Source organism: Pelobates fuscus, chromosome 5, assembly GCF_036172605.1.
Source record: "Pelobates fuscus isolate aPelFus1 chromosome 5, aPelFus1.pri, whole genome shotgun sequence".
NCBI lineage: Eukaryota > Metazoa > Chordata > Amphibia > Anura > Pelobatidae > Pelobates > Pelobates fuscus.
Window position 1 is genome coordinate 323,562,355 of NC_086321.1, and position 22,306 is coordinate 323,584,660.

The 22,306-nt window shown below is 38.0% G+C and overlaps 1 protein-coding gene across 14 annotated transcripts in view; it reads left to right on the forward strand.

Annotated features, from left to right (window-relative positions):
- The window catches only part of PTPRS (protein tyrosine phosphatase receptor type S), a 359,172-nt gene that overhangs the window by 305,997 nt on the left and 30,869 nt on the right, over nt 1-22,306 (forward strand). For 10 of the 14 annotated variants that reach the window (XM_063455600.1, XM_063455601.1, XM_063455611.1 and 7 more), the window contains 7 exons: nt 17,340-17,457; nt 18,836-19,423; nt 20,085-20,182; nt 20,571-20,824; nt 20,955-21,045; nt 21,625-21,837; nt 22,110-22,270. In XM_063455600.1, the coding sequence (XP_063311670.1) occupies nt 17,340-17,457; nt 18,836-19,423; nt 20,085-20,182; nt 20,571-20,824; nt 20,955-21,045; nt 21,625-21,837; nt 22,110-22,270 (1,523 nt within the window). The remainder of the gene's footprint in view (nt 1-17,339; nt 17,458-18,835; nt 19,424-20,084; nt 20,183-20,570; nt 20,825-20,954; nt 21,046-21,624; nt 21,838-22,109; nt 22,271-22,306) is intronic. The other 4 variants (XM_063455608.1, XM_063455610.1, XM_063455609.1 and 1 more) reach the window with 1 other exon arrangement.

Genomic DNA, 22,306 nt, shown 5'->3' on the forward strand with positions numbered 1-22,306 from the left:
ATTTTATGGAATCAGTGAGTGCAACTATTACAACTATTTATATATATATATATACTTAATATGAGTGTGAACGCCAGTATCTATATTGTTGTGAATTAATTAATACTTATACACATTTAAAAAACATACAGAGCTCATTTTGAAACCAGTGGGGTTAATGAGAATTGAATTATTTAAGAGAAACTATTACCAAAAATGATCATTTCCCTCTCTAATTTGCCTAATAAATATGCATGATAAGGACCAGGACAGCTGGTCTCTTGTTATTAGAGCAGAATGTTTTATTGCTCTAAGATGTTTATTGCTGTGAGTGTTCCAGACTGTAAGCTTTCTACCATATCTTGCTATGCCGAGAACATCTTCAAATGTGGAAGTGCAATTGTTCATTGTGAGGCTGGTGAAATGTGTTTTTATTTGGGATGAACATCTGTCCCTTGGCCATTTACCTACTTTGAGGCAACGAGTCTATAGAGTTCAATCAGCAACGCTGTTATTAGAGTTCCCCTTTCAGAGACGTTCGCTTCCAGATTTCTTACAATATGCAAGAGGTTTTAGAAAAATTGGCATAGAGTGCTTCAAATGGGAATATCTTCTTCTTTTGCTTGCATTTAGACCAATGGTTCCAAAACCAGTTCTCATGGCCCAGCAATAGTCCAGGATTTCTGTATTTCCCTTTTTTCATTCCATTGAAGATGTCAGACAAAACCTGGATTGTCATTGGGTCATAAGTACGGGTTTTGGCCCTACTGATATATGCAGTAACAATGTTTAATTCCCTGTATGTGCATGCATGTGCGTGTGTGTGTAAGATATGTACCCATGTTAATATTTACATAATACTTACATAAAGTGAATATCGAATAGCTACAAATTTATAAATGTAAAGGAACAATGTCTGGTTCCCTGGAGGTCCCACCATGTGCACTGCCATTTACTTAACTCTTAGTTGGGAACGCGCGCATGCCCAATGCCTGTTGATTCTGGCTGATGTCACTACAGTTTGAACTGGCAGCTGGAGAAAGCATTATTATCTTCTGTTGCTTGAGCCCAACGTAGAGCTGTGAACCTAACAGTGTTTCATTTAACGCATCCTAAACATTAAAGCACCGTCAATGCTACAGCTCGTTGTTGTGGTTATGGTACAATGAGGCTTTGTGTACAGTCACTAAGTTTTCATTTAAACTGTTCTGGAGCTGTTTGACAATAAATTAGGGTGTTCCCTGGCACCAAAAGCATGGCCCTTCTGCAGAGACACAAATAATGACAAATTCCAAACCCCCTTCGGATGGCAATGATAGCATGCAAGCGCTATTGGTGGATTAGTTAAGACCTGGCATTTGTTTTGTTTTTTCCAGGGCCAGGACTGTTTTGAGTAATAGTAGATGTCGTTATTATTAATAACTATTTATGCAACTAAAATGTCATTTAGAACAAGAACAATGTATCTTATTTACACAGTCCGATTAGTAGTTTAACCCCTTAAGGACCAAACTTCTGGAATAAAATGGAATCATGACATGTCACACATGTCATGTGTCCTTAAGGGGTTAAAGGGTTACTTCAGTTATTTGAAGTGGTCATGGTGGTAGGAGTCAGTAAGTGCAATGTTTCAGCATTAAACACTGCACATTCTGAGATATGTGTAATTACCTTCAAAGTCCCTCCGCCTGCCTCATACCCTCTCCTCATCAGCCTGAAGTGCGCGCATGCACTCTGAGCTAGCAATAGGTCCAATCACAGGCTTCTCATATAGTGTATCCCTTTAACCCCCTTAAGGACACATGCCATGTGTGACATGTCATGATTCCATTTTATTCCAGAACTTTGGTCCATAAGGGGTTAAAGACACGTTATTGTGAGTATTATTACTGTGGATCTCTGTTATAACCTCAGACTCACCGACAATATGGAGTCCCTAGAAAACAGGGAAACTAGGTTAGAAAAAAGAGACAGAGATTTAAGCCCAAAATAGGGACTGACCCTCCTAAATAGGGACACTTGGGAGGTATGAATTTACATTTTTATCCCATTCAAACTGATTTAAAATGGAGGGGATGTCATGTGAAGAGACATTCATTCTAGTCCACATATTGTCAGTAAGCAACTAACTTGGCCCTAACCGGTTCTTTCCAAAACATTTATCTGCTTGTTTAGCCATTCCTTGGATTGTTTTCATGTTGAAAGTGGAAACGTCATTTTTCTGGCAGAGCGGCCAGATACTGACATTTACTTCTCAACGCCTTGCATGTTTACTGGCATCTTGGTGGAGTCAGTCGATTTTTTTAGGGATGTTCTGATCTTTGCAATGTCCTGGATTCCTTTCCTTCATCTCTTAATGGAATTAAGAATTTGGCATTGTTTGTCTCTCTGCAGGGAACACCCTATTTTTTGTAATTTTTTTATGTCTAGCTGCTCCAGAACTGTTTTTAAAACAAAAAATGGGTGACTCTACACAAAGCTTCGTTGTACCATAGCCACAACAACGAGCAGTAGGGAACACTTGCGTCTTGTGCATATGATTTTACATTTAAATTACGTATATGTCAAAATAAATTGCTCAAAAGGCAAGGCTACTGTGATTCACAAAGAGGCACCTCTAAGTCGTAGGTGGTCATCCACTCCACAAATCTTTTTGTCGATTCCTTGTGGCCATAATGATGCACCAAGAGACCTTCAAGGACTTACAACAGGAACCGCTGAATACAGTTACGGAAAACCAGGGTTAAATCAGCTGACGTCAAATCAAGAACATACATTACCTTTGAATATGTAATGTTGGTTAAATCTGAAGAGAGCTGCAATCTGTATTTACATCTTTTATTTATTTGATCTGCTTTTCACATTCATATAGTTAATTACAAGGTTTTTGTACAGGCAATCAAGTATGCAATCTTACTATAACTACTGTGTATGACGTCCATAAATGCTATTGCTGAGCCTGTATATAAATCTATTCCTAATTTTTTTAAAAAAAACATTTTTAAGCCACTTGTTTAGATTTGTTTTGTATTATGCAAGTGTTTTCCATTATGGTCATAATTTAGGTAGTCTATATGTTTTACTTGAGTTTATAATTCGTATTCATTTTAAGCTAGAGATTTTCAACACCACTTTCTAATCTTTGTGGTACTTTGAATAGTCATCTCTTAAAACATTTTTTCTTTTTCTTTTACGGTTTCCTGTGTTTATGCCAAATGTTTTTCAATGCTATGCTGGATTAATCAATTCAGAGGCTTCCCATGTGTCATAATTATCTGTCTTGGGTAGCATTAGAAGTTTAAGTCTGGATATATAACACTCAAATTATATAGACCCTATGTTGATAAACTGCATGTACTAAACTAGGTCTTCTTTAAGCCTTTGAGGACCAGTGATATAATTTTAATCTGATCTCTGAATACCATGTATCAGAATGGAATGTCCCTGCGTCTTTCGTTCCAGGAGCTTTTCACAGCCTTGCCGTTGTTAAATTACATATATTCCATACATATACCCTCTTCAGTCTTCAGGTGATAGATGTCATTGCTGTCTTTGCATTATCATCTACAAAATCGTTGACTATTTTTAAAAACGCAACTATTTTTAACTACTTGTCACTTTTTTATGCAAACAACCATGGTAACGATACCTAACCCCGTGTTGTGCTAAGTATGTGTGATTGCCATCCTACACACAGTGCTATCTGGGAACATACCCACTCTGGAATTATTTATAAAATCCTATCTCCATAGTTTAATTATGGAACTCACAGACTCATGCATCACAGAGGGGGAAAAAATACACAACAGATGGATGCATGCTTAATTTAAATACATATCACATAATGTTTGTAGCATATCATTTCATGACTGATCTCAATTCCGCCCAAATAATGCCCAATGATTCTTGGGTCTTGACTGCCTAGCATTGTAACAAGAAGCATAACTTGTCATGGATGGTCACTGTACTTCATCTAAGTCCATGTCACAGGCTCATTAACACATAGGGTAAAGACCTTTACTGGGGACAAGGGGTGTAACGGCAATTGTGGCCAAATCTTTTATAAACTTAAGTACTAAACTATGCAACTATTATATAACATCAGAAACAATGCCAATCAAATGTTAAAGCAATTATTTTGACATAAAATAATGTATGTACGCAAATCTAATGTGCATCAAAATTTTGAAACCCAGAAGCCAAAAAAAAAAAAATGTTATCTCTGGCAAATATAATGCGCATTTGTACAAGAAGATACTACTAGACAACATATAGGTCAATAAGCAAGGACCGCTCCTTTGACCAGGGCGAAATTCGCCAGTGCAAAATTTGCGTTCGCAATCTCGTCTAATATGCAAGGTACAGCTTTACTGTACACAGAAACAAAGTCTCGCATCTCTGTCGCAGCCCCAACGAAATCGCGTTGTTTGCCTCTCGTATCTAATTATTATTATTATTATTTTATTATTTATATGGCGCCAGCAAATTCCTTAGCGCTGTACAATGGGATCTAATGTGCCATTAATACTCGAATCTCATGCACATTCAAATTTTGGAGACTTCGAGTCAATACAATGTTTAATTTCCTTGAAAAAAATCACTTTTACATGTTATGTATTCTAAATAATAATTAATACAGTCATGCCTAGGACAATCTACAAAATAAGAATACAGTTTTTTTTTTCTCTTGGTAACAAGATTTAGTTTTGGCCCCGTCCTGGACTAGTGACAAGCCAGAACTGTCATGATAACATAACATTTGACTAATCCTGGCCCTAGAGGGGTGGAATGGATGTAGTGCTCAGCTCTTTGAGCTTATTTGAATGTTAAACTCCTCTCCGGAGTTTAACTCAATTTTAACTCACTAGATTAGAGTGTCTGGCATGTTTCCTTAAGTTGAAGAGCTTTAGGAAGCTTTTATTAAATTTAACATTGGAATCGACCGAGTACCTCTCAGCTGTGGGTGCCATGAGGGTTCTTCCAGAGTTAAGCTGAGTTGGCACCGACATACGTTAAAAGTATGCTGCATGATAAAAATTCTCACAGAACTCCATGTCTGGGTATATAGTCTGCCAACTTTGTTCTTGAGGGAACAAATCAACCAAGAAAGTGTTTCGATATGGGTGCAGCTGTTACAGTGGTTCATTTTTCAAGCTTTAATCATATTTGTGTGTTTTTTTTTTGTGTTTTTTTAGACAATCGGTGTCGTAACATGGATTTTTCTCACAGCAACTTATATACGTTTTCCTCAGTACTTTGGTTAATTAATTAATTAATTGTACGTGATTGCATGATCTCATATTTTACTTTGTCGTAGTGAGGTTTATATACGATACAACCTTATGCCTTTTGAATGCAGCTATTTGTCTTAGTCTATTGTATCGTTAACTTGTTTCTTCATAAATATGTTATATGATGGATATCTAGACATCTATGGTAAAGTTTTTCACAAGACCATCTATTTCTGATTATTTACGGGGTTTCCCTATGTTGACATTAGTGACAGATGGAGGCAAAACAAAAATAAGTTATCGATATAGATCTTATCTGGTTTCTGCTTGAGAAGGTTTAGGATCCCTGAGCTATGTATTCTTCATTGACGTTGACTGCATATGGGATCAGTTTATTGTATGGATGGACAGTATTATATATATATTAGTATAATATTGAATTATATCTAGGTGCGCAAGTCTATTAGAATATGAATTCCCTTTGGTCTGTTTAGCTGCTGCCTTACCTTCCATTGCATTTTCATCTTGTGTTCATATTTGCACAACTAGTCTCTACTGGCTTAAAATAAATATCCAGTTCCAGGTGATTCCTTCAATTGATAATTATCTTGTATGTGAAATATTCAAAATGTTTGCCTTAATTGTCTCCCAAGATTTTTTTCCTGAAGGTCACATCCATCCAGATGATATGTCAAAGCTCCTGTAATTTTGTTTTCTTTTTAATGAAGTGCCAACAGGTTTGACTGTGGCATATAACATGGAAAAAAAACTAAATTATGTTTGGGAAAGGTTACATGAAACATAACATATCCCTATATCTAAACCGGTACAGAAAAATGAAAGCTCTTAGAGCTTAGTCTAACTGGAGATAGTGTTGTAGAGACAGAAGATGTCGGAACTATGCGGTGGGAATATTGGATTGTAAGGCAAGATTCATGGGATGTGTGGGGAAGCTAGAAGAGGGGTGAAAGGTTTAAGTGGAAGGCTTTACTGAACAGGTGGAGTCTCAGAGTTGATTTAGTGTCATGGCCTAGATTGTAAGAAGAAAGGTTTTTCACCGTTCATGAATCAACTGAAAAATTCTCTCCAATGCGAATTTAGAGAGATTTAAAAAAAAATAAAAATGAGTATCCTGATGACATCACTGTAAACTTCTCCAAAGTGAATATAAATGAGATTACTTAAAGGACAACTGTCACCTAAGAACTAAAAAGAATGAGCGAAGACTTGACTGTTGGTTTTTAAATATGGTCTGACCCAAGGTGCATGCATGTGGCTGAAGGATACTGTTGGAACGTTCCCTGGATGTGGGGGCAAAGTAACAACCCAAGGATGTACTTGGAAACCAGAGCATATCTGAATTATTACACATTATTATTATTATATTCTAGCGATATGGATGAGTTTTCCCCTTTGGTTTTTATTATTTTGTTTGTTTGTTTTTTTACATAATCTTTATTTTTTTTAAAAAAAATTTTAAATAATCTATTTCCTTTCAAAACTTGATGAAAGGACTGCTATATTACAAATAGTTTTAAGGTAAAGTTGTCCTTAAAAACCAAAATTAGCATCCTGGTGGCATCACGGAACCCATATATAGTTGCTGGTAGATTAGCTTTTTATGTGTACTTGTGTTTTTATGTTTTGCAGATGTATTACAAAACAAGGAGTAATGGTTTTACTTTGTTTCACTACAAACTGATAGTTTTACCAAATCTACAACCATTGTCTGAACCAGTTGTTTGGTATAAATACTGTTTAGTATTACTACTTGAAAAAGAACCATATATAAACTCGAATAAGGTATACATTAGTGGCACCTCTAGCATGACTAATGGTTTTATTTTGTATCTTGGTAATGATGCTACAAAGGCTTTATTGTTCCACCTCCACAGAGGACAGCGAGACATTATAAAGTGCATTTAGCTTACCGATGTTCTGGCCCATATTGTCAGTGTTCTACATTCACCGTTGTCACGAGCGTGGGCTATAGGCCCAGCCGAGACAGTGGGCAGAGTGTGGAAGTGAAAGGGTTAATGACACCAGACCCCTGGTTACCTGTTGCTAGTCCCAGCAACCACTCAATTAACCCCTGCAATCCCTTCTACACTAAAACCCTAGTACACACTTTACTGCCACCACCAAGACTTTTAAACCCTGGGGCGTCTTGGGTTACCCCACACACAGGAGAATTATAGAATCACACTTTTACTGATCAAACACATATAATAAACCCTTTTTGGTAACGTGTTACCTGCTTTCCTCTGGAGAGTGAAGCTCTTATAGAACAAGCTGATTAAGTAAATATTTAATCTGACAATAAAAGATTCGCAGTGCTGAGTACAAAATACAGAAATAAATTACATACAGATAACAAATTGCAAAACAGTACATCAAATAAAATAGGAGAAAACACAAGAAATTCCTTACATATATGTACCCTATATAGAATTCTTGTGGGAGTCTTAGTTGGTATTGATCTCCTAGAAGTTACTGACAAAAAGAAAAATGAATACTGACTCTGGATAGTCCAGCACCCTCATTATATATCTAAACTACGTAGTTGTTTCTCAGTGGGCAGACCCCTCGGGGGGATCAGAGGGGGTTGGTCTGGCAGTCTATTGCCCACTCTATGAAATGCCTTGTGTCCGGCTCTGGTGATGGCTATCTAGATGTTTTATGGTCTAGGCCTGGTGCAAAATCAAAGACCACAATAAATGTCATCCCAAGGTTAAAAAAAAAAAAACAACTCTTAACATATATAAACACACATCAAACAAGAACTCGTGCTTTTGACATGACAACCGTCCTTTTTATAAATTTGAATTTTTTTTTTTTTAAATTCTTTATTTTTCAGTGCCATAGTATTAGTACAGACATTTCTTTACTTGCCACAACAGCAATGAGTGAACTTGGATGTTAAACATGTCAATACAGTGGATTGGTTAAAACATAATATGCACATTTTTAGTATAATGGACTGATAGGTTATAACGATTGGCCTACTTTGGTACAGGTGTGAGCTAGGCTGTAAGTTATGCTAGGGCGGCCCAACCACTGTGTGTTGTCTACTTAGGGTTAGGTGTTTGTGAGGTATCAGTCTCGTACCCTGGTGTTGGTGATCTTGTGGACCTGAGACCTTGTGCCCCCTGCCTGCCCTCCCCGTGTGGTAGAGGGTGTGTAGTTTCCCCCATTAGTGTCGGGTGCTCCTAGTCATATGGCTGTTGGGTTGCGGATGAGGGTTCAGGTGCGTGAGAGCGTGGTGGTCGTGGCTAGTGGTGCACTAGTACAATTGTCTAGCAGGCCCGCGTCACTGTGGCGCTAGGGTCTGGCTGGTTCCTGAATGTGTTGAGCCAGTGTAGGGTGGCCTGTGGCCTATTATAAATTTGTATTTTAAAAATAAAATACAAATTTAAATCACTCCTGTAGCTGATTTTATACTGAAATATATTTTTTTCCTCCTGGCTTGGCTATGCGTAAACAAATTAGTTTTTGTGCGAGAGAAGGATTGTTCCTGTCAGGAGGAGGAATCAAGTCCTTTCTTTTGTCCCGTGTTCAGTCTATCAACTGTACAAACAACAATCATTCTGTGCCGCCAGTATGGGGAAATAAAAAAGGGATTTTCTGGTAAATGAAAATCCCATTTTCTTTACTATAGTAAACTGGTTGTTAATGGCACTTACTATTTCAATTCTAATTAAAAATAAATATATAGAAATGAAACATTGCTATTGTATTAGAATGGGAGTTGAGTATGCGTGCATGAATTTTGCAATAGTTTTCCATAGAGTGCCGCACATGCTCTGGGCGGATATTTCATGCCTTTATGCATTGTTTAATAGAGATCAACTGCTGTCATAAATATTTAAATGATGTTGCCTTCACAACTGCAACAGGCAGACAGCTATGAAGGTTGTATGAAAGCTGGGTCTCACAGACATTGTCTCTTGAACAGAGCTTGAAGAAGTAGCTCGATTCATGTAACTGCATTGGTCAAAACATTGTCTTTAGTGTAGTGCAAATGTTATATAATAAAACTCATTTTTGGGGGCTTTACTGTCATTTAGCTGGAGAACAAGAGGGTGCTGTCTTTCGTGCCTTTCTTTTAGTATATTTATGAATCAGTGATCTGAAACAGGTTTTTGTGGAAGATTAAAAATTGATAGCGGAATGTTCCTTCTCTGCGAAGAGTTTCAGACGAGATTGGAATCTGAGACATTTAAAGGGACGCTATTGTGTTAGGAATGCAAACATGTATTCCTAACCCTATAGTGTAAAACTACTAGATCGCATTGAAAAGGTTTCAAACTTACCTATTCTGCCTCGCTGCGGCTGGCCCTGCCTCCATGGCTGGGGTCTTCAATCTCTTGATAATCTCAGGTTATCCAATGCTTTCCTATAGAAAAACACAGCACTGTGCCAAGCTTCTCCATGCAGAGTGTGGAGATGCTGAACGCCAGTGACTGCAGCACTGACACAGAAAGCACCTCTAGTGGTTGTCTGAATGACTGCTACTAGAGGTGTTACAATGTGTGCTAACTCTGCAGGGACATGTTATAGACCTTAAACTCTAGTGGTTCTGGAGATTATAGTGTCCCTTTATGCTTGGTTGTATAGGGAGAGGTATTAGCAGTAGAAAGAGGGAAGTGCTCATGCCATTGTACAGAACTCTGGTGAGACCTCACTTGGAGTATTGTACGCAGTACTGGAGACCGTATTTTCATAAGGATATTGATACCTTAGAGAGAGTTCAGAGAAGGGCTACTAAACTGGTTCATGGATTGCAGGATAAGTTACCAGGAAAGGTTAAAGGATCTTAACATGTATAGCTTGGAGAAAAGACGAGACAGGGGGGATATGATAGAAACATTTAAATACATAAAGGGAATCAACACAGTAAAGGAAGAGACTATATTTAAAAGATGAAAAACTACCACAACAAGAGGACATAGTCTTAAATTAGAGGGGCAAAGGTTTAAAATTAATATAAGGAAGTACTACTTCACTGAGAGGGTAGTGGATGCATGGAACAGCCTTCCAGCTGAAATGGTAGAGGTTAACACAGTAAAGGAGTTTAAAGCATACGTGGGATATGCATAAGGCTATCCTAACTATAAGATAAGGCCAGGGACTAATGAAAGTATTTAGAAAATTGGGCAGACTAGATGGGCCGAATGGTTCTTATCTGCAGTGTAATAGGTTGTGGTGGGAGAAAAAAGTGTGGATGAAAACCCCTTCCACCTGAAATAAGTGGCTAGCTAATGCAATGTTAAACACAAACACACACACCAGGCAAGCCATAAGACTCGCTTTTACCACAGAAATCTCACTTTAATAGTGCTCTCACTACTGCACGGGATTCTGGGTAGGTGTATGCAAATGAGCTTGTATATATACTTTTTTTTCTTTAATTCTCGTTTTCTGCATTTATTAATATTGTGAGCTAAGAGCTTACTGTTTCAATGAAAGTCTGCCTTTTTCATATCAAAGTTCATGTAGTGTAGTTTTGGAATAATGCGGATGAATGCTATCCTGTAGAAAATTGGTCTTGTTTACTCTGGAGTTAAGATGCCACCAGGGAATTTGATTACCACAAGTTTGTTAGAGGTCAAGACAAAAACATTTCTAGGAATCTCTTGATACTTAATTTCTTTTTTTTCCTCATACTTTGGCATTATTACAAGGCATTTAAGAGAAGTGATTCTCTACAAAAATAAAAAATGTGAGTTAGAACGGTATCCATGCATACAGCGTTGTAGCTGTGGAATTCATATTGGAGTATATTGATCCACAGAAAAATCAGATTTGTTTAGAATTAAAAAAAAACAATGCAATGTTCTAACCTCTTTTGAAAAAGTGTGTCATCGAAAGATTCTTTTACATCAAGCATGCCAAACTCGCGGGCCGCATGCGGCCCACAAGGACCATCCTTGCGGCCCAGCGAGCCGCAAGTGCATGCTCGGTGTTATAGCAGAGTAGGCACCTGCTTTCCCCATTTTGCAGGTGCCTACTCTGCTAACATTTACCCGGCCGGGAAGGAGTGCCAGTGAGGGAGCTCAGTGTTCCAGCTCCTCACTGCTCCCTCGCGCCGACTGAAGTGAAGCCGGGCGCCGGAATATAATGTCATATTCCGGCACTCGGCATCACTAAACCGCGCGCGGGAGCAGTGAGGAGCAGGAAGGACCCAAGGGAGATGCCCCCTATCGGCTCCATAAGGTAAGGAGCAATAACGAAAAGTATGTGTGTGTAAGTGTGTCTGTGTGTGTGTGTCTGTCAGCAACTATGTGTGTCCGTCAGTGTGTGTGTCAGTTAGTCAGTGAGTGTGTGTGCCTGTCAGCAAGTATGTGTGTGTCTGTCAGTGTGTCTATCTGTGTGTGTGTCTATCTGTGTGTGTGTCTATCTGTGTGTGTGTCTGTCAGTGTGTGTGTGTGTGTGTCTGTCAGTGTGTGTGTGTGTGTCTGTCAGTGAGTGTGTGTGTGTCTGTCAGTGAGTGTGTGTCTCAGTGAGTGTGTGTGTCTCAGTGAGTGTGTGTGTGTCTATCATTGTGTGTGTGTGTGTGTGTGTGTCTGTCAGCAAGTATGTGTGTGTCTGTCAGCAAGTATGTGTGTGTCTGTCTGTGAGTATGTGTGTGTGTGTGTGTGTGGCCCACATAAACTTAAACCTTGTTTATGTGGCCCGTGCCACACTTTGAGTTTGACATGCTTGTTTTACATCTTCCTCCAACCTTTTAAATTTCTAGTGAGGGAATATGGGGTGTAATGGAGGTGCGGGAATAGAAGGTTGTGGATGTGAAAATGTATTCTGCCTGACCACCATACTTATAGTTTTATAAGGGGCGTTTAGCATGTGCAAGAAGACAGTCTGCATGTTTAGTTATATGTTCCAATGTGACTTTCCATGAGACTAAGCTCATTTGAGCAGGGTCCTCGTCAACCTATTGTTCTTGTAAGTTTTTGTAATTGTCTCATCTATTGTTAAATCTGCTGTCTCTTATAATATTATAAAGTGCAACAGAATATGTTGGCGCAATATATAATAATAATGTCCCAGAGATACAGGAGGAAGAGACAACTATGACTGATTTTATTTCAAATTGTTGCATATTCTTGTTCACGGCAACTCCCGTCACAAAAGTACAAGTGCTTCATTTCTCCTATTTAATTATTTCCATATTCCATTTATTAGAATAGATTTGCAATACTGAAACACTTGTGCAAACTAAGTCACCTCTAAAAGGAAACTGTGATTTCTCTTGAACTTAGACCATGAATCAAATTTAGAAAATCACCTATCACTTGTATTAACCTTTTTCACGAGATTCTGTTTCCTTTTACATTTATATTAAAGGTTTAGAAAATTACATCACAAACCAGTTCAGACAAAGCAAAGCCGACCACTGTTTCGATCCTCCTTCTTCCCTGTCTGCTTTCTCTGTGCTGACTGACAGAGCTTATTACAATGATAAGAGCTAAGATGGAGGCACCCAGTTGCAGGATAAAGAGGTGTGGGTTTCTAAATTTCATTTCATTTTCACACCTCAAATATACATATTTGTTAAATAAAGTAAACATAATATTAAATATCCAGGCACATATTAGTTCCCCTTAAATCCAATCCTTACATTTTTACATCCTCGATGAAATAAAAAAATACATTGGAGACTACTTATCAATTGAATTTTAAGATCTATTTTATGCCCAATCTATTCAAACTCACATTATGTTTGATTTAAGCACAATTAATTAACCCCAATATTAGCTGGTATAACTTTCTGACAATTTACCCAATTTGCCTGCTTAGAAATATCCATCACAATAAGTTACATAAAATCTGAATCTTTATTGCTTTGTCATATTGTGTTGTTACTCTAAATTTAAAGGGGCATATATACCAAGATAAAATAAATGTGTTGATGCCCTTAAAGGGTTTAAACACAAACAAATAATGTGTGCTTGTTGGTGTGTGTATGTGCGTGTGTGCGCTCGTGTGTAAGAAATCTAATCTATCATCTACTGGCAATTACCTGTAGATATTCTGGGAGGAAAATAAAAATTGCCTGGGCTCTCTTCCACGCCATTCTGAATCATAACTAGTTAATATCTGGTTTCCCTTAAATGCCACGCTGATTCTAATCTAGTTTCTTATCTCCTAGATTTATATTGAATGAAATTATGTTTCTAAAAGTGTAGGAAACCCACAGTGCTGACCAGGGAGAGAAGAAAGCTTGTAATTTGTAAAGTACTGTGTATTTTTCTCCTAAAATACAAAGTGGGGCTTAAAATAACAGAATCTTTTTTTAAAGTAAAAATTTAATTTAAATACGTACTGGCTCTTTAAACGTGTTTCTTTTTATAGCATAACCTTTATTTGAAATATGGGATGATCAGTAATTAAATACAGCATAACATAAAATAACTTTATTTTTATTTTTTTGGGTTGGGGGAGGAGGAGCTAACACCACTCCAAACAACAAAAATGCCCCCCACTTGCCACTGCCAAATAACCAGCCACAAGCCAGTTTACCCTCTCCTTTCCCGGTTGAGACTGATGCATTTCCTTGAAAAAGAACCCTCTCCCTGCCCAATTTAGATTTTGTGACACTTTGCTGCTTATGAGCTCTCTCTATTCCCGAATTAGATTTGCATATTTGCTGCCAACCCACCATCTCCCTTCTCAATTTAGATTGGCACATTCCATAGCCAATTAACCCCTCCCTTCCCCAATTAGGTGGCCACGTTCCTCTTACAATTAACGCATTCCTCCCTGTCAAATAGGTCTTCTCATTCTCATTGCTATAAACACACAGCGGAAGGGCTCTATGTGCATTCCTAAAGTGCTGGGCCTGGGCCCTGTCATATTTCAGCTCTCACTGCCTGACCAGGCCCTGACTGAACAGGTCCAACTGGTGGCTCAGTTGGGCACTTACCAGTGACTCAGACAAAATATAGTGTAGAGACACATTCACACTTCATGCAGTCCCCATACAATTTCCATGCAGGTCAAAGACACACTTTCCATGTACCACAAAGAGATATACTGTGCAGTTTACAGACACTCCACTCTATGCAGCTCAGATACACTCCGTGCTTTACAAACCACACCATGCAGTTCTTAGACCCTCCACATGTTTGAAATTTTGCCGACAAATTAAATTAATTTCATAATTTAAAGTACCAAGGTAACAAACCGTCTTTATCAATCTTTCCAGCCTGACAGACTGACTCACTTAGCCATCACAGGGAGAGCTCCATCCTCTGCTGCAGAACCATGGCTGCAGCTATATTTCCTGTAATGGGTGACCAAGAGTGGCCCCTTGAACTCTGGTGGGCCCCAATGCCATTGCACCTGTTGCACCTTCAGTAGTTTCTCCCCTTGCTCTGGCTGTGTTTATACATTAAGCATAGTTACTTTTTTTTACATTTTTTTTTATAAAATAGAGGGATTTGTAAAGTCTCCAAAGAATGCATAATTAGAGCAATAACAGCAATATCATTTTACTTGCACGTTAAGACACTACCACCAACATATGTTTTTGACCTATGCTGTCTGTAATTTTCATTTTTGTGTTCATGTTTAATTCTGCCTCCCTCCCTGGTCTTCAACCTCCATGTGCTACTAAAGATGCTATTTGAGGCAATTGGGTGGATTAGATGGGGTTTGAACAGGGGTAGGAAAATTACCCATTCAGCACAAATCAGTCTCAATGTGATGAAACCAATGACCATTTGTCCCATCCTTACATGCAATGTTATTGGTAGTCTTGGTGAAAGTAGTATTAAAGGGACATATGCATCACTTGACAATTATTTTTAAAATCGGCAAGCAAAAACTTTTCAATATTCAAATCAAAACAAAGCAAGAACATTAGGTAATAAACATTTAGAAATGTACTATGGTTAGAAATGTAGTTGGTCAGATTGCATTGTTTGGCATGCCTCTCAGGTAGGGGAGGTTCTTCAGTCCCCCACGCCTCTCAGGTAGGGGAGGTTCTTCAGTCCCCCACGCCTCTCAGGTAGGGGAGGTTCTTCAGTCCCCCACGCACCCACCCAGCTCCATTTTAGACAGTCACTTGTAGAATATTACGTATTCTAGATTCCTATTTTTAATACATATTAAGGTATGGATGTCTAATGGGTTAAAAAGAACTGGTAGTTTGCTATTCTGTACCATGAGGACTCTGGAATGTACTGTATAGGGAAATTGAGGATTGTGTCCTTATATGGGTTGTGTCCTTATATGGCCAGAGTGTGACATAATTTTGCCTATAAAGAACAGTGGACAAAGTTCTCTTCTTCTCCTACTCTTCACTCTCCTCTCCAGATGTGTCCCTGACTTGCTGGTACAAACAGAACTACATAAAAGATCTCTCACTCTCTGTAACATCGTTAAGAAATACCATCTGTTAAGTCTATTATTGTTTGCTTTGAAGTTGAATAAATGCATATATATATATATTTTTTATAAAGAATGTCAGATTTCGTATTGGTACTTTTGGTTAATATAGACTTATATTAACATGGCGAGCCTTTAACCCAAGAAGATATATACATCAAATACTTATTTCAATCACCCTTGAACACATAAATCAAGATATTACATTTATGATGGAAATAAGGAATACTTGTGAGAGAAACCCAACAGTGGGCCCTGATCTTCATGATCATACTGATCAGACTTCCTTTCTTCTCCCACCAAATGCACATGTGTAAATCTGTCAGGCATGCCCAATGCACTATTCCAGTATTCCTAAGGATAGGACACTGATTGGTGCCCCTCCTCCCCCTGGAGTGGGTGTGGAAAGCATAAGAAAGAAGAAGCAGGTTGTCTCAAAGTGATGCATATTCCCTAAATGGTTGGGGAATCAGAATTTTGGTTGATTCTCATGATATCTTGATATCACCCAGTTATACTGTTATAACATGAGCACTATGCAAATAGATTTTAACAGGTGACATTTTATTCAGGTAAGCTTTTATTCAGTGTTGGTGGTATTTTGAATTATTTAAAGAAAAATAAGATACCAAAATTACCCATGTTTTTTTTGTTTACTTTTAATGTCAGGAAATTAACATCGAAGTTAAAGGAACACTATAGTGTCAGACTGTAGAAACCAGAACCACTACATTAAGTTGCTCTTGTGACTATAGTGTCCCTTTAAATAGAAAAGCTGGCATTATCCTCTTAATTGACCGTAAAATGATACATATTTTCTTCTTGTGATTACTATACTTGTTGGTCAAATTTTGTATTGTCTCCGATGTATTGTACCTTCGTCTTCTTACTTGTACCCATGTATTGCGCTACAGAATGTGTTGACACTTAATAAATAAAGTATAATAATATAATAATAATAGTTTGATTAGACAAACGTAATGGTTACCTCTCAAACCATCCACAATTTCTGGACCTTGTGCCCTGGTTTAAGAGTTCCATCTGTAAATAATTATTTTTCTTATTGCTGGTAGCACATTTTATTAATCCTCTCAAAGTATGACCCTCTAAGGTCTGTAGGATTACAAGCTCCTCTGATTCCCTTTTATTCACTAACAGAATTTAGGGCAAAGATAGTTAGTTTACTTGTACTTAACTGAATAGCACTAAGAAGTGCATCTAATAATGTTTCTGTAGATTTGCACGGTGCAGTCTCAAGGTCTGCAATTACTACCCCATATAAAATTCGTATTGATAAAAATCGAATTATTCACTGGCCATGTCCATGCAATCGAAAATATATATATATATATTTGCCATTTTTATTATTTTAAAGATACATTTTGTGTGTGTTTTATGTATTTGTGTTTATTATAATGGCTAAGAACTTTTTTGAACACACACTGAGAATGTAAAAAAAGAGCGAATCTTGAACCTATGGCACAGGGTATAGCTTGCTTACGGATTCACCTTAAACCCTCATTTATATTATGAGGTTTCATATAGTAGTGGCATTATTTTAATTCATTGGTTTAAGGGATGTGTGCTTTAAACAATTATATGTGTGCTTATTACTGAATGTTTTGCATGTAAGCCTTTATTTTTTACATATACCACCAGTTGCTTGAAATTGTGGATGCTTTACTTATATAGCCATTATTGGCACTAAGTCAGTCAGATTTTAATATATTTTAACAGGAAATGATTATCAATGGACTCCAACCGGATACATCTTATTCAATCACAGTTGCCGCTTATACTATGAAAGGGGACGGTGCACGCAGCAAACCAAAGATGGTTACTACCAAAGGGGCAGGTGAGGCATTACAAAACCGTAAAATATATGGGGGGCTTATTCATTGGACGCTACGTTGCCGTAAAGAACCTTATTTTGAAATTTCAACTCTTGTTGCTGCCACCAAACATCTAGAATTATATATTATTTTCCCAGCTTAACTATTTTGACTTATATTTTGCAATTTGGTTGTGAGCTCGCTCAACTTATTTAGTGATTAAATCCTAGACCCCATCAAGACATTTGTCAAAATCGGCCCTTATTTATGTTCCTTTGTGGAAAACACATTTAGTAAATATTGAAATATGTGTGCCCTTATTCTGTAAGCATTTGCAATCAACGTGCTGTTCTGGTGTGCAATTTTATGTTACATTTTGTATTATCGCCATGATTTAAACAGCTTTTTAGCAGAACAGTGGCGGTGAATTCCCTTTATTTAGTAATATTATTGCTTTAGCCAGGGCAAGTTGGCGATGATTGCTCTCTACTGGATATTGGGGAATGATATATATCAAGGTTATGTTAAACACCATCTGTATATATTTTCACTAGTTACAATTCAATTGTGGATTTGAGAAGCCCTGACATATTCAGGGATGCAAAAGAATGGGCAATTAAAGGGAGACTATAAGCACCAAAACAACTTCATCTCAATGGAGTTCTTTTGGTAAATATGTCATGCCCTTGCAGTCTAACTGCCCAATTCTGTGCCACCTACGAGTTAAATCACTTTGTATATGCAGCCCTAGTCACATCTCCCCTCCTTATGACCTGCACAAATTTCCTGTATAGAGAGATCTAACTTTTAAACTTCCGTTATTGCACAGTCAGCTTAATTTTGAATTTCTCCTGCTCTATTGACAGCCTGATATTGCCTGCCGGAGCATCCTACTCGATTAACAGAGCAGGAGATTAAAAACATCTAAAGTAAACACACTGTGCTGTCACATCTGAGTAACAGCCAGGCGAGGGCTGCATAAGCAGAAACCAAAGTAATTTAATTTCTAAATGGCAAACAAGTGAGCAGTTAAACTGAAGGGGCACAATTTATTCACCAAATCTGCTTCATTAAGCAAAAGTTGTTCTGGTGCTTAGCGTATCAATTTAAGTCGGTGATGGTTTTAGTATAGATCAGAACACTTGCAAGGATATTTACTTAAAACATTTATTTTTAAACATAGTGTTTGCTACTCATTTATTTGTTTTTGGTTTTCTTTTATTTTACTTGGCATGGAAAATTGTGGAAATGCTTGAATTTTATACATTTGCTTGAAATCATGTAGAGGTATAATTTTATTTGGTCTCTTAAGCCAGACTTCAATTTTATATCTTTGACCTAATATACTTGCTTGTTACTGATTGATCTGATCTTTTCCTTCTTACCCCTTTCCACTTGCAGTACCTGGTAAACCAGACCTCTCTGTGCATCAGACTTTGGAAGGCAGCCTTCTAGTACAATGGGAACCACCAACCGATTCGGCAGGACAAGTTCTTGGATACCGGCTGCAGTTTGGACGCAAAGATGTTGACTTGCTTGCCGTTTTAGAGTTTGGAGCTCAAGAAACCAAGTACTTTGCAACCAGTATTCACAAGGGTGCCGTGTACATTTTTAAATTGGCGGTCAAAGGCCGGGCGGGCTTTGGTGAGGAATCTGTTAAAGAGTTCACAATACCTGAAGATGTGCCTAAAGGTTATCCTCAGATCATTGACACAGGCAATGTCACATCTGTGTCTATCCAGTTAAACTGGCTGCCACCAGTTATGGCTGAACGAAATGGTGTTATCACCAAGTATACAATAGCGTACTGGGTAGCAGGCTCTCCAGGAAATGCCCTGGAATTGGACCTTCCATCCTCAGAAAGCTCTTTCTTGATGAGCAACCTGAAGCCAAACACTGTTTATGAAGTCAAAATACGTGCGCACACCAGTAAAGGTCCTGGGCCTTACAGTCCAACTGTCCAGTACCGCACTTTCCTTCTGGATCAAGGTAGGCCTTATCAGTCTTTCGTCCTTGGCTTTTACTGTTGGTGGTGCTTGAAATCAAGCATCTTAAAGCCAACAACAGAGTCCGACAGCTCAGGTCAGCTGACAGTATTTTAAAGAAATGGTACTCTTTTTTTCTAATAGTTGACTAAATCTAAAGTTCACTGCAGGTAAGTGATTTTACACTTTCTTAAAGTTTAGTGAAGGCACTTCTGATGAGTGTCTGGGTGCACCAATGACTTCACAGGTGGGATAGCCTAACTCTTTCTCTTTTTTGTTTTCTTCTTCTTTCCCTTCAGTGAAATAAAACGTACAAACATTGCCATCTTTGTCTCATGTGTTTAGAGCTTCTAGATTGTTTGTCTTTTCTTAGCTGGCTTTCTTAGTTGATAGTTCATGAAGTATTTTCTGCTTTTGGAGTCATGAAGCAGAGTGTGGGCTGTTGGATCTAGAAATTCAGTTCTGGAATTCAGAAGCATCTAAAGTTTAGTGATACAAAATGTAATATTTTATTCTCTGTAACATCCTCATACATACGACAGTATGCATTTTTATGTGTCGGTTCATTCTTCAGAATACTGGGTCCATCTGATAAATCTTATCTCTAGCAGCTAAGGAGCCTGTTTTTTTTTTCTCCCTCTTCCCCCACCTTTTTATGTTCACAGTTTTGCCAAAGAATTTCAAGGTCAAGATGGTTACAAAGACGTCAGTCCTTCTGAGCTGGGAATTCCCAGAAAATTACAACTCTCTGATGCCTTACAAGGTAAATGGGGAAAAATAAGGCTAATTTAAAAGCCAGCAGTGATCGCAATTTCTCGCTAACAGTGCCAGAAGCCAAATGATGTTGGTGATTATCAATCAGCTAATCACTCTGCCTGCATATCATGCCCCTAAGATATATTATTCCTTTCTAAATTTGACTCAGTCCTGTCTAATCTACTAAGGGCAAATGGGGTCATTGTACTGGCATAGCTATTAACTCTTCACCTGCCATGGGTCAGTTTAAATAAGGTCTTTGCTCTATAGTGTATGCTTGCATATATGCTTTGCCTTCGAGCGCTATGAATTGGTTTAATTCTCTCTTTTTTTTTTTTTTTCTTCATCATTTCAATCTCTTGAGTATCTGCTCTATTTTTACTCGTCCCTTCTAGATTCAGTACAACACACAGACCGTGGACGTAGAGGGTAGTGCAACAAAGAAGCTGATCACTAACCTCAAACCCAAAACCTACTACAACTTCATCCTCACCAGTCGTGGTAACACTATGGGTGGTCTTCAGCAAAATGTGGCAGCACGTACAGCCCCCAACATGTTGGGTATGAAACCCATTGTGAATAGGAAACCAGAACCAGATGGTAGTATCATAATTCAACTTCCCGATATGGAGACGTCCGAGTCAGTGAGGTAAAAGTATCCTTATATGCGAGAGAACATACTTTACATGTATTTCTGTTCTAGCAATTATCATGATATATTCTAGCACTACCATGTGACAAATCATGATGTTATAATAGCCGTGTTGTTGGTTTTGCAGGAGTTATTACATCGTAGTGGTGCCTTTAAAAAAATCACGTGGACAATTCCTAAACACATGGGGTAGCCCTGAAGAAATGGATTTGGAAGAGGTTAGTTTCCATTCTTGTGTTATCAGCACATATTAAAGGAGCACTATGGTGTTAGGAATGCAAACATGTATTTCTAACACTATAGTTACCTGTTCAATGTTTAGGTCCCCGGTTGCCCCCAAAAGAAAGCATTGGGAGGCTGTTGCGCCATTCCACATCTACTCCTAGTGATACATTGAATCAATTAATCTCTATACGGAGCGTTCAGCGTCTCCATTCAGAGCGTAGAGACGCTGAGCGCAAGTACTGCACACTGTGCAGCACTGAAATGGGAAGCACCGCTAGTGGCTGTCTTGAGTGATTGCCACTGGAGATGTTACTAGGCAGCAATGTAAACATTACCATTTCTCTAAAAAGTCAGCGTTTACATTAAAAAAAAAACTTGCAGAAACATGCTATAGACAGCAGAACAAATACATTAAGCTGTGGTGGTGTTGGTGACTATAGTGTCCTATTAAAATAAAGTTTAACTAAATGACCTCGGTTGCTCATTTCTACTCTTAGTCTTTAATTGTTTATTTAAAATGTGTTCCTTGGACGTTCATGTGTAATGTTGTTTTTACTTTTCTTGTTATTCAGTTGGTTCAAGAAATCACAAGACATCGTAGAAGCCTGCGCCATTTGAGACATGTAGACTTTCCCAAGCCATACATTGCTGCTAGGTTTCGCACTCTGCCCGGGTACTTTACTCTTGGAGATCAAAACACATATGATGGCTTTGTGAACAAAGCTTTAGAAGTCGGTCAGCAATACGTCTTTTTCATATTGGCCATGCTGGAAGGAGCCGAAGAAGTAAGACCTTAGACCTATTTTGACTTTTATGCTTTTTTTTTTTTTTTTTTAGTTTTATTGTTTTATTGCTCTAAATTAAGCTTTCATGAATTGTAATAGACATGTAGAAATTATATAATATTTTTCTTTTAATAATGCTTCTACTTTTTTTCTATCAATTGGAAAATATAATTGTGCTGTTGCAATCATCCAAACTGGAATACTTAACTTTAATTAAACCAACTTCAATCCCCTGTTAAACAAAAAGTTTGCTTTTAATATTCACCTTGCAGAAGATGTTTGCGGCAAGCCCATATTCTGATATGATCCAATTAGATGATCCAGATCCACAGCCAATCACTGATGGGGAAGAAGGACTGATCTGGGTTATTGGTCCAGTCCTTGCTGTGGTATTCATAATCTGCATTGTCATCGCAATCCTCCTGTATAAAAAGTAAGGTTCTTTATTTTGTTTGTTACTAGACCTTCC